The 13,577-nt window shown below is 40.4% G+C and overlaps 1 protein-coding gene across 5 annotated transcripts in view; it reads right to left on the bottom strand.

Annotated features, from left to right (window-relative positions):
- Window positions 1-13,577, bottom strand: part of arap2 (ArfGAP with RhoGAP domain, ankyrin repeat and PH domain 2) — a 102,334-nt gene that overhangs the window by 52,356 nt on the left and 36,401 nt on the right. For all 5 annotated transcript variants that reach the window (XM_046381573.1, XM_046381571.1, XM_046381572.1 and 2 more), the window contains 3 exons: window positions 8,837-9,036; window positions 4,409-4,494; window positions 3,718-3,900 (listed from right to left, as the gene is read on the bottom strand). In XM_046381573.1, coding sequence (XP_046237529.1) covers window positions 3,718-3,900; window positions 4,409-4,494; window positions 8,837-9,036 — 469 coding nt within the window. The remainder of the gene's footprint in view (window positions 1-3,717; window positions 3,901-4,408; window positions 4,495-8,836; window positions 9,037-13,577) is intronic.

Genomic DNA, 13,577 nt, shown 5'->3' with positions numbered 1-13,577 from the left:
AATGGGATGAACTGGAACAGAGGTTGTGAGCCAGGCCTTTTGGTCCAACATCAGTGCCTGACCTCACCAATGCTCTACTGCATAAGTGGGCAGAAACTCCAACAGAAACTCTCCAGAATCTTGTGGAAAGCCTTCCCAGAAGAGTGGAAGCTGTGATAGCTGCAAAGCATTCTATGTACTTAGAAGTTCTTGCTAGTGTAATGGTCAGATGTCCCAATACTTTAGTCTATATAGTATATGTTAAAATGCAAACCAAATCAGTGTGTGTCACCATTAGTCCTCATTGACACTCACGAAAGAAAAGCATCTCATCTGATCAATTCAAACGTTAAACAAGTGATGAACTTCAACAAGTTATTATCAGCATAAAGGGCACCATACAAAAAAATGATGGACCCAATAGTTTCCACCATAACACAACAGAATGTTTCATCAGACCTTCTCTGCCTGTTCGGCAGGTTCAAGCCGCTAAAGGCACCCTGTGCACTGGCTTTGGTGTTCACCTGAGGAGGTTGGGACCTACTCTTAAAAGAAACTTTTGCTCCTATAAATACATGATGCTGAATCACTCATTTAATAGGAGCAGAAAACCATACTTATATACAGCATGTAATGTCTAGCCATGCAGACATGCTTTGTTAAAACCGTTCACCTGTTTCACTCAGTGAGCCAGTTGAGAGAAGCAAGATAAAAGACTTAGAAGAATACAGTCTGATTGAGGAAAATATTTTCTCTCTCTGGCTGTCTTTTCCTATCAGTCCAGTCAATTGATGTGACACTGTGCACGATGACCCGCAACAAAGTGGATCAACAGAGGAGTCGAGTGGCAAATAGCGGAATTTCAACGAGGAACCTCTCCTTTCATCGGACTTGGACCGAGTCAGTAAGCTATATTGATCGGCCACAAACAAGCAAGATCCGTCTGAAAGTGAGGCACGGTGAGGCTGCGCATATACACACAGGCAAAGTACACACAAACAAAGTGCCTGTCAATATAACCTGCCCACCCACACAAAGGACAGACACCGAGATATTTAGCTTTGAGTGCATTTTCAAAGCACATATTCATTTATTTCTATCTGTGCTTTTATTTTGGCAAAATTTATTTCATCTTCATGAACAGAAAAGATAAGAAAATATGTTTATATAAAGATATGATTACTTTATTCAGTCACTCTCTTTGTCTTTTATACTCACACACATACTCACACACAACAACGGGTCAGATAATGGCAAAATAGTCCCATGCAACCTGGCCTTATTCTGTAGCGTCTCTGGAAATGACCTCCCGTGTCATAGCAATTACTGCAGCCACTAGAGGGTTTATGTGTGTCTGCGTGTGTGTGTGTGAGTGTGTAATGATATAAGAAGGTCCTTTGACACCCCCCTCTCTAGGTCATGTGGCCTGCGGAGACTCTGTGGAGGTCACTGGGATATGAGCTTCTAATGGGGAACATGGGACTAAGGAACACAGAGCGGGATAGAGACAGAAAAACCCAACGCAGAATGAAAACATCCGAACAGAACAAGCATGCACCACTAAGATTATGTACAAGACATATTAACGCAGTCAGGTATAAATCACTTCACTACCTTTTTATTCTCATTTCATTACTCAAATTGACACTTTAAATGGAAATTTACTGCGTTGTTCTGAGTGAGCCTCATGACCGCTGGGCCCATAAAACTTGTTCAAATGCCATTGCATGATTTCAAAATTGCATGAATGTCAATGAGGAAATTGCTAGTATTATTGTCTTTGTTCTAGAGAAGACTCCCAAAGGAATGGGTTTTATATAGCTTTTGTTTTTTTAACATTCATACTATTGTTACAGTAAGTAAGTGTGACACAGAACCGAATGAATGTGTCCAATGAGGTTAGACTCAGTGTCCTTGTTTATGTTAAAAATACTTTCTTTTAGCTATTTTTTTATAGGTTGCTTGTGATGTATTACTTTATGTTAAGATAAGTGGAATTGTTTGAGGTTTTTTTTTTTATTATTTAAGCACACATACACACTAAATCACAGTATGTATAAATTTTCTGACACATTGATCCCTATCAAATCTGTTGAACCCATTTATAAAGGCAGACTAGACAGAGAGAAAGCAAACACAGCAACCCACTTCTTACGTTCTTCTTCTCTCTGTCTCACCATCACTCTCTCATGCACACACACACACCTCACCAATCCACATTCTCTATGTCTGTCACACCTCCTCTATTGCACCACCCTACAAAAAAAAAAAGCAAATTCACACACCCTCAGTAGAGCAGCACACATGTTCACACGCATGTACACACTCCCACATATACGCAGAAAACGCAAAAGCCAGCAGAGCTGCAATAAAACCAACCCAAGCGTTCCTGTTGTGGACCATAATCCACTTTTCCACTTAGCTAGCCAGTATATTTCTTCCTTATTTCCCTCCCCATCATTTTCTCTTTCTCTCTTCATCTCCATCCCTCTCTTTCTACTCAAGAAAACAATGCAAGGGGTCTGATCTGCGTAAATGCTGACGCAGGTGGAAGCTTAGCTGCTCAGAGGCTCAGTGCTTCTTGCTTTTAAGACCCTTTCTTTAAGAGGAGGCCAAAAAAAAAAACACAAGCAAAACTCCAAACCACAAACTGGCAAAGAAGGCCATGTAGTGCCAACCTGCTTATACTAAGAGCATTTTTAGACTTTTTACTGATGGTCAGGAGGTCAGGAAAAATATAAGATTTTTCAGGTTCAGTGCTTTAGCTAATGCACGATGCTTCTTAAAGTACATGAGACTGTTGTAGGTTCCAACGTTTCACTGCACGTTTGGTGAACTTTCGCTGCACTTACCCCCATCATTAACAGAAAAACAGAGACAGAATAACATATTCAAGGTCTAAGATTGATTTATTTATTGACATGTTTGTTCACACTATGCAGCTTGCAGGACATAACACTACTAACTGAAAAGCACCTGGTCAGCTAGTTCATCTAAAGATGCTGGTTGTTTGCTTGCCAATTTTATGCTAGCTAACACAGCTTCCAGATTGTAACAATTGTCTAAAGGACAGCAACAGAGAGAAACAAAAAGCTACCTCATATGAAGAATAACTGGCTGTTTTGTTGTTAACATAACAAATCACCATGGATATTTAGGATATAAACCCTTCATAAACCAAAAACCCAATAAACTTTTCCACACAACAGCATAACTCGCTCTGCCAGCCAGATATGCACGTTGAACTTTGTGTACACGTTGAACAAATCCAATCTATTCTGCATATGAGATGCAGTACAACTTCCAGGTAGAGAGTGCAGCTCACTGAAGGAAAAGAACTTAGACTGATGTAGTCAGTGCGTACACTTAAACACACAGTCACACTGAAACACAAACCCTCACTTTAAAGTTGAGGATAACTTGACAAGGAAGCAAGGGAGTCAGCAAGTTGTAGATCTTCTCTGCTTGAACCACATCTGCTCTACTTCTTACAAAGAAAAGCAGAGAAGACCTGCACGGGCGCTTACAGTATACTGTTGCATTAAACAAGCAAACAAGCTCAGCATATGGTAGGAAAAGTGCTTAAAGTGGGTGCTGAATCAAAGCCCCACCCCTACACAACTACTGGTCAAGAAGTGCTGCTTAAAAGCCCAGTAAAAGAAGACTGGCTGATTAACTCAAAATATAATTTCTACAAACAACCATTTTGATTTTTGAAGTTAATTACATAAGCTGTACCTTGTTCAGCTGCTCCAGGTCCTGAAAGCCTTCCAGGACCCTCCGGTACTTCCTCTCCCTGTACTTCCTGCGGATGAAAGTGGCGCGCTGCTCTGCCGAAGCCCCGCTGTAGATATCCTCCTCCATGGGAAGATTAGCGGCCCAGAAACTGTTAGCATTCTTGTTCCCCACCTCCAGGAAGAGCTGATCGGTTTAGGGACAAGAAGAAGGGGACGAATACAGGCCATAATCATTCACAGAGTGAAAGACTGATTTAAGATCTGCCAGACCCCATGTCAGCGTATAATTTGTTTTCGTAAAAACCCTTCTTAATTCAGACGGAGGTGTCATGCATCGAAACCAGAGAAAGTACTCAATGGACCAACTTGCACATACACATGCCAGTGAAGAAGGGCTTGGGATCAAAACATCACATAGAGGTAATATGGTGCATTTCCCAGTCTGCAGACTCTATTTTTGCAATCCGACTTACACACTGAATATTTACAGGTTTTCACTGGATATCTGACTTAAGTTCGTGAGCCCATTTAAGCTACAAAGAGCATCTAATTTTAAGATGGTGACTACCACAAATCCAGTTGAAAAATGGCTGACTACAACATAAGCGGTCATATAGGAGTCACGTTCCGTTCCACACTGTACGATAGAAAAAAGTCATTCTCACCCGTAAGAAAAATTGGACTATACGTACCTCAACTAGTGCATTGCTCCAGATGCTGCTGTCCAACTTCAGGCTCCGCACTTTAGAGATGCTTGGGCCAAGGGAACGGTGTTGCCCTGGTACACAGGAAGACACAGTCATCAACATGAGTTCACAGATCCACACATACAGTCAGAAATTCAGAAACCTTTATCAGTTAGATACACAAAAAAATGCCTGTCAGGCTACATTAGGCTTTTAGTTCTTGAAAAGTTTATATGAAAAAGCATACTGTATGTACACAGAAATGGCCACGGTGTTGGGGCACACACACGCCACGTGTCAGTGATGGAGTCAATAATAAACAGGCAGTTACAAGACGGAGAAACAGAGCATGACTAGAAGCTCATTCTCTCACTCACAACAGACATATTTAGTCCCCTCAGCACTCCTAATTGGAAATGAAAGCACAGAACGAGGGCCATTAATTGCTAATGAATCATGAGTAATTCATTGTGTTTGTGGGTCGGCCTGTTTATTTGGGTGAACGAGAGGCTTCTGGAGTTGCTGATGGCCAAAGACAGAGCATACATGCATAATACATCTGGCAGAAACACTCTGTATGTGTGAATGTGAATTATTGTCCTGTGTGTAAGGAGGGATAATTTTAGATTTAGATTTGGCATGAGCTCATTACTGTATTCTATGCTCAAGTAGAGCAGTTGTAAATGAAAATGTGGGGCTATGAGCTGCGAAAAGGCCGTCTTGACAGATCTAGAGCGCACAGACACCAGAAATCATTGAGTTATCTGTCACCCAAGATATTAAAACTAAACTAACCTATTATTTTTAAGAACTAGTGATCATTATTTACTCGTTTATTTTGGGTATTCTGGGGGAAAAGTTCGCAGTGTGGATGCATTAGTGTGGTCAAATCTGTGTTTAAATCTATCTATTTACAAAGTCACAGTAAAAATGACTGCTGTCTGTGACACCCCAGGAGTCTAGCTTGGCAAATAAAGGCCAGAGAGCAAGATTTGTGTCACTTTGCCTCTGAAGGAGTGAAAATATTTCACCATGGGCGCCTGCTGGATTGCTACAGCTACACTCCATTGGCTGAGCCACACAACACCACAGGACCATTTTCACTTGTGTAAGAGTAATGAAGCTGAAAAAAAGTGCGCATTTGCACGTGCCACCGGGTACACGGCGAGATCTTCCCTTATAAATAGCCTGTTGGAAATGTCTTCATCTGTCTGATGGAACCAAAACAACACACAAAAGGGCATTCCCATCACAGTAGTCTTCACAAAAAAAGCGCCCAACCCCAAAGGATTTCAGTCCCAATTAAAAACTTTCTCGGCGACAGTTCATGGAGCACTTTTCCAAACCCTTGTACTTGTGTGCCATTTTCCCCTCACTCTCACTCTGTGACGACCCCGAAGGAAACAAAGCAAAGGAAAGAGCACTGCATTTATGGGTTACCATGGCAACTGTTGCCAGTAGATGCGTCTACAACTTGCATCCTGGTTTAAAGGAGTTTATTGCAATCACATGTGTGGAGAGGGGCCTCTCGATCTTTTGAGTAAAGTCATTTCCTGTGGGGTGGTGAGGGTACATAGTGAGAGAAAAGACAAAGAGAGGGAACAAAAGGAAGAGTGTAGACAGAGGGACAGCTTCAGTTACTGAGGAAGGGAAGTTACAGGTGGATGTGGGTTTGACCGGTTTATGGGCTGTGACAAAGGCTTAAGTCTTTAGGTAACCATTGATGAGAAACACCAACAGGAGTGGAAATGGGACTTTCATGAAAGCTGCACTAGTAACAGTTACTCTGCATAAACTGAACGGGGCCACTTGTACACATATTTGCGTCTTTCAGCTCATTGTTGTGGTTTTACTTGGTAGCAGCTTAGTTCAGTGCTACTGCTCTTATTAACCTCATTTCCAGCTACAGCAGGCAGCTTTTGTTTACTGAGAAAACTTCTGAAGACCACACCACACTACCTGCACAGCACCACACTGAAGAAAGGCAAAGTTATCAGGTAGCTGGTGAAAACTGTAGCGCATTTAGCTGCTAAATGTTCAGATATTTTCATCAGCCTTTGGTAAGAGACCAAAAACACTGGTGAGACAAAAACTGAGCAAAAACAAGAGTAAAAATTAGGTTTACAGCTGATTGTGTGGCTGTAAACAGGACTCAAATGTTCCTGTATGTGTAAACTGTTACATTAAACATCACTGTAAACCAGCACATTCCCTGGACATACTGTACAGCTTATTTAACAATCATATTGCACACACTGTTTTTATTTTTATTATTGTTGTTTTAATTACTTTGTTCCTAAACCTGAAGGACTTTTAACTTTTTATATTCCTTTTTTTCTGGTACCGAGTTTTATTGTTTTGTCGCAAGAAACCAAATTCCAAAAACCAAAGGTTTTGGAGGTTAACATGTTTCCACAACATAATATAGGTTATAATATGTCAAGTTAATGCCTTGTTGCAGGTTTAAGCGTCACTACTTTTGCTTTTTTCTTCCAATTTTTACCAGATAATACCCAGATTATTTTTAGTAGCTGATTATACACAGTAGTTGTGCCTGCTGCAAGGAGACACTTACAGTTTCAGCAAACAAGGTCCTCTCGTGACAAGGACAACTCAGAACATGCTTTTGGTAATGAAAGCTTTCTATTTGCATTCTCACTTTCTAATAGAAAGTGAAAAGAATAGTAGGAAATGCAAATAAAGTGGCTGATTTGGAATTTGCATCTGAAAAAGTAATATAAAAAACACACATGATTACAGGGAAGAGCGCCTGTGCTACAATTTTTTAAAACAACATTTCCACCTCTTTTTCGGTATGATTGTGTTTTTGATCAGATTCACCTGTTTTTTTTTATTATTATTATTCACAACAAACAAGTCATATTTTTTTCATAAAATAGAAAATAGCGGACCGTAACAGCCCTTTAAGTCTCTGCAAACAAAGGCAAAATATTAATAGTCTGTAGCTTCACATCAAAGAGTGAAGCTACAGACTATTAAAATTCATTCCGCCTTGGCACAAAAAGAGGAAAGGCAATGTGGGATCATTTTCACCATTAGCCTTCTCATTACTTCTTTCCTCTTTCTCTTGTTCAGCATTTCTCTTTATTGTCCATGACATGAGAGCGCTAATTAAAAGCATGAGCAGTCATCGGTATTCAAAATGGACCACCACCTAATTTAAGGAGAGCACAGTTAGAGGACAGCTTCCTCGTTGCAGATATTCTACCCCCTCTCTCCCAGCGTGTCGACAAAATGTAATATTAAAAACCCCTGCAAATGAAATCATTTAAGGGTGTTTGAAAAGGAAGGTTGGATATCTGATGCGTACCAATTACATGGGCTTTGTAGAGGTGAGGTGAAGAATAGCATTAAAGCGTAGGACTCTAGGAGAAATCTCAGGCCTGGAGAAAATCTTAAGTGGGAGGGATGAACGTATAGGAGCATGAAAAGAAAGAAAAAAAAAAAACAAAACCCAAAACTCTACACCAACCAGATATCCCTCTTGATCAAGCACGGCCCCCGTTTCCCTCTAATCATGTGTAGCAGGTCAAGAAGCAGTTTGCGATCCCCCCAAGTTCTCGCCCGTGGCTTAATCTTTGTTGTCATTTCATCTGGGCCATCCAGCATTGCCAAATAGATTACAGAGCTCAGAGGCCAGACGCCAAGCCCCATAAGTGGCTTATCACCTGAGAACTAAAACCAAAAGAGCCTCCGGGTCAGAGGTACTCACACAGACACAAACAAACACCAGTCACACATACAGATTAAGAACTCAGTACTTTTTACATGTTTTGGAATCTTTCATCACGGTTTCTCTTTATCTTTTGTTTTTTGCATTAACATCAGACAAAGAAGAGCGAATAATATGAATTACTATGTGCAAGGTAATAAGGTGTGTTTGTCTTTGGTTCCCCTCCAGTTTGGTTTGTGACTCTTCAGACACTAGACGAGTAATTCCGAATCACCGATGACCCCACTCCACGGGTACTAAAACAGTAAAAGTAAAAAAAAAAAAACAAAACTCTTCTTTGTTAATGCTACGATTTTAAGAAAAAAAATAACAATAATACACAAAATTGTTTTCTGAAGTTTGGTGAAAAAACTGTAACTCAGCAAAGATCAATAGGTTGACATGGCCTCCAAATTAATGTGAATAGTTTTTTCAAGAAAACTCTCAAAGAAATTTTAGGAAGTCACAGATCCATGAAACTAAAGTGTTTTTGCCTCTTTTCAATTATCCTAAAATGTCTCTGCTCACAGAAGGGGAACCGCCGCTTTAAGAACGGTTATATACAAAGTGTTTTGACATCATGATCCATTCATACCATGCCCTGTGTGGGCAGTGGTGCATACGTACACACTGTTGTTTATCGAAGTGTGCGCCTGCTTCCAGCACGTGTGTGCATCAGACAGTATACACGAGTCTCTTACCTGCACACTTCTTACAGATGACCACACCCAGATTGACAGACGCCCACTCAGGCCGCGTGGCGTGACAGTCGGCACAGCTCTGGTTGGCCTCGTTGAACCAGATCTTCTCTGCCACTTCATAGTCGGAGAGCGTCTCAGCAATCGATTCCTGGACTGCTTCAATCCACTCCTCCTTCTCCCGTTCTGACTCGGTCGTGAAGCTGTAACAATTGATTTTTTGCCCCCACCCCAACACATGCCTCACTGTTATTGATTTAATTGGAGAGAGCAATTAAATAGCATAGTATAGCTTGGCAGCGTTATGAGGGTGTGCAGTATTTGGAGTAGTTTTGGGGGGTTGCTGAGTGTGTATGTCTATGTGTGATTGCAATAGATTTGGCGAAATTGATAGGGGGAGAAGGACGAGGCTGGTAATCAATCCATCTCACCTTGCACCACTAAAACCTATAAAGCACTAATGCAAGGAATTTTTCAGGATATTATTTCTCTATTAGACTAAATTTGAGAAATGATGATGGAAAAAGAGTGTTACTACTATTATCATCAATTTAACACATTTACAGCTTGACTATACATACAAAAAAGATCAATTTTATGATAGAAATCCTGCACCATCAAGATCTGAATCAAAAGTTCCGTTAACCTGAAACAAAAAGAAGGAAAAAAGTAAAATCCTGAGACGCTTGGTTATATGGGTAATGCTGCTTGTCTGTTCACACAGGTGCAGTTATAGACTTAAAAGTTTCATTCAAATACATGCATGCCTAAAAGTGCTTCCACCTTCAAGTAGGTAATTTGTACAAGAATACATCGCAAAGGAAATGTCATTCAAAGTGACTGAGATTGTACTTCAGCTTCAGCTTTATGGCCTCAATAATATGGCATTTATTTCCAATGAAGGGAAAATCTTAATAGAACTCTTAACAGCCAGCTCAAACACTAAGCGTCCTTACAAAAACACAAGAAGTTAGGTTTCTCAGGTTAAGAAATATGAAACATGCATTTTAATAACACGGCAAATTATTTGTTTGAACTGTATTGGTGATAAAATACACTGCTTCCTGTATGTTTTAACTTTCTGTGAAATTAGTTTTAGTTGAAATTAGTAATTAGGAAATAGAAGAACTTGCCTCCCCTTTCTGGCAGAGAGTGCAGAAATAAAAAGGCTGGCAATGTTCTTATAATGTCAAAGGTCAAAGTGGCCAAAAATTGCCACAGACTCCAGATTTAAAGGTTCTGGTATGTAAAGGAGGCATTGATATTCATGTATCCACAAACTTTTGGCCATATCGTGTATTTTGGAAGAGCAGGTCATACCAGCCAAATTTTGCACACAGAATTTAAGTCACAAGGATGATGATGAGGAGGAGGAAAAGCCACAATTTGAAGGTTAGGAAAAGTCCAATATGTGAAAATAAATATGCAGCACACACACACACACACACACACACACACACACACACACACACAGAGTAAATGCCTGAACTGCTTCCAAATTGAGCATCTTTCACGACAGCCATTCGCCTGTCTCTCAATCCATCTGTGTCTTACACATTAGTTTTCCAGCTTGAGGAGATCATTTTAGAAACCACACACGCGCGCGCACACACACAGATGAATGACGACGAATATGTCAATTACTGTCTAATAGGCACTTATAAAGATACCCAGAAAGGACAGACAGCACAGGTTGGTTGTAGTATTTTAAAGATATTGCTGGATGTACTGATTGGCTCAAAATTATCTAAATGTATGATAGAAGAAGACCTAGAGCAAGAACAGGAGACATCAATGAAGATATAAAACTGACACTAAAAGGAGAGGATCCTGGTTTGACAGAAAGAAGCACTCAGACAGGAGAAACTTGGCCACTGGTGTAAAGTGCAAAGAAGTGGGGGGGGGGGGGGTCGTCCAGAGCAGAGGATGTGCACCGTGTCAGCTTCACCCAAGTAACCCAGCAGAGATCGATAGGCTGATTGGGTTCAGCCGCCCTGTGCCCACCACTCTCCGCCCAGGGCTCGTCTGAAGAGATGACTGCTCACATCGCCTGCTGAACTACAACATGGCCTCCAAAACAACAGGGAGGCAGGAGGCATAGCACGTGGAGGGTCCCAAGATGCAGAGCTTTAGACAAGAAGTGAAGTACAGCTTTAAGAACAGAAAAATGAACATGGATGCAAGCAGTCGTGTAGGAGTAAAATTACTGTTTTACAAGCGGACAACAACAGAATTGGTGCCTTTGCTGTGATTATCAATACAGGTATAAACCTAACCTGTCCATCACCCTCAGAACCACAAGCTTCAGGCTTCCACCCTGTCCTTCTCCGCCACCAACTACAATCACGGAGCTCCTGCGCCATCCAATGTAGTTATTGAGAAAGTGAGCAAAGCTAAGAGCAAACTAAAGTGCAACAAGCTTCTCATATATGAAGAATACATGTCTGGCCCACATGATCTTCGCTGTCTAGAGCTGCAAATATTGTTCTGTCAGCTTCAGGGTTCCCCATTCAGCTCAGGACCTGGTATAAGTCCAGCCTCATGAAAATGTATTTTAGATAAAACATTAAATCACAATTACTTTGGGAAATCAAATTTTCATGTGCATTAGCTTGACACTCTTTTAAATTCTCAGTCAAAGAGAGAAACAAATCTTATTATAATTTACTCGCTGCACACCCGTTGGTGTTCTGTATCTTAGTTGCCGTTTCTGGCATTTATGCTCTTCTATTCCACATACTACATGTAAGTGAGGAAATTCAATTCTTCACGAATTATAAATGGGCATACAGCACCTTCATGCATGCATGCATAAAGTATATAATGATGGGAGAATCAAATATTAAGTGGTTTATATTATAAAATTGAAGCTTTGCTAAAAATAATACTTAAACATTCAATATTCAGAGCAGTTAATCCGTAGGTGAGGAACATTAATATTTCTCTCAAAGTTCAGGTGATATGACAACTAGTCATTCTCGATTGCATCCATTACTGTGGATGTGTCTGTCACAATTTTCCTCGTGATTTCTTGTTTTTCACCTGCTCAGTGGGAGTCACTCTCTTGGCCACTCAGCGTTGTTATATTTGAATTTATTAATTGTGCCTTTTGCTAACCTTTTGTCACCTATTTATTAGTTATTTCAACCCAGATATGAAAAAGAAATTAATGTCAATCACTACAGCAAATAAAAACAAGATGCCTGTAAACATAAGTTGAAAACACTAAGAAAATTCAGCAGAAGTTCAAAAGAGAGAAAACAATCAAACATTTGATCCAAACTCGGATAAAGCCTGCCTAAAACGGTGTTCAGGAGGGAATGACGGACTAACAGAAAAAATCTTTCAATGTCCATGAGTGCAGTAAAATAGATTTAGAAAATAAAAGCCTGTTCTTTAAAAAGGCAATTCTATCCAAATTAAAACATGCTTAGTCTTGTGATACACAGTACTTTTGGGGTTGTTCCGATGCCACCTTGATACAATGCAGTAGTACGAACTGAACAAAGACAAAACACACCAGACAAACAGGGATCTTCTTCAATATACCACTGAGCCAGGCATTCATCTCCAGCTTTACCTGAGTAAAAGTGCCTTCTGTTCAAGAGCACAAAGTTTTTGCTTTTTCTCCAAAGTTTGGTGTCTGGTAACATCTCATCTCCTCTCTGCCTCATTGTCATTCTGTCTACTCATAAAAGTCTACAACTGCATCTACCACAGCGGGCTGAATGCTCTGTCCATTTAACAGCAGCAAAACAATGGAAAAGCCAAAGTGAGTCTCCACAGCTTAAAGTGATTAGATGAGTTTCTCACTAATCCCCACCTTGAGCAGGTAGGAGAACGCTCCCAGGGATACCAATCGATTTGATAAAAACACACACACACACACACACAAAATAAAACCCTTTCAGCAATCACACCATCAAAACAATTCAGGAGACCTGAACTCATTTTAATTCCACCTCTTTTTTTTTGTTTCACTTAAAATGGCAATTACGTCCAGCGTATTAACAATGCTGCCAAACGATGGGACCATTAAGGGAGCTGACACAAACAGATCGATCGGACATACAACAGACAGGTAGAGGAATGAGGGGGGGAAAAAATCTTTACACCAGGCAACGGGTACAGAAAAAAATAAGGGAAGGGGTAAAAAAGAAGAGAAAATAGTGAATGAGTGCAAACAAACAAGCTATGCTTTGTCCGGGCAGCTGTGACGGTTGTATTCTAAATGGGCCATTACGGCACAAACAAGCAGCACACTCATTGATTGTAGGCCCTCAGGGATGAGAGTCACCTGAAAGGCTTTGTGCCCTACAGAGGCAGAAATACCAGCACGAAGCTCCCACGGGAGATTTCAATTTAAAAAAAAAAAGGTCGATATTTAGTGATTTTTGTACAGGACCGTGTTCTCATGTAGCATGTTTACTGCAATGACCAAAAAGTCTGTGATGAGTTTGGTGGTGGGTGTTGTTTGTGAGAGGGATTTGACGGAAGAACGCAGAGAGCTACTAAAATGCAGTCAAAACAAACTTATGAAAAGATTCTCTTTGTCTCATTAGAGCCAAGTCTTAACTTTGCCACACGCCTGCCTCATTAGTTTCACAGCTTACATCTCAAAGGAAAAACGTACAACACATTTTATACTGTAAAAGGTAAAACAGCCCATATTTGTTTTATTTGACTGACAGTGAAAATGAATTTCACTGAAATGTTTCAAATAAACTGTTCTAGAAACTTTTAT

The sequence above is a fragment of the Scatophagus argus genome, chromosome 23 (assembly GCF_020382885.2).
Source record: "Scatophagus argus isolate fScaArg1 chromosome 23, fScaArg1.pri, whole genome shotgun sequence".
NCBI lineage: Eukaryota > Metazoa > Chordata > Actinopteri > Scatophagidae > Scatophagus > Scatophagus argus.
Note: the sequence above shows the minus strand (reverse complement) of the source record. Positions and strands in the feature narration are given on the sequence as shown.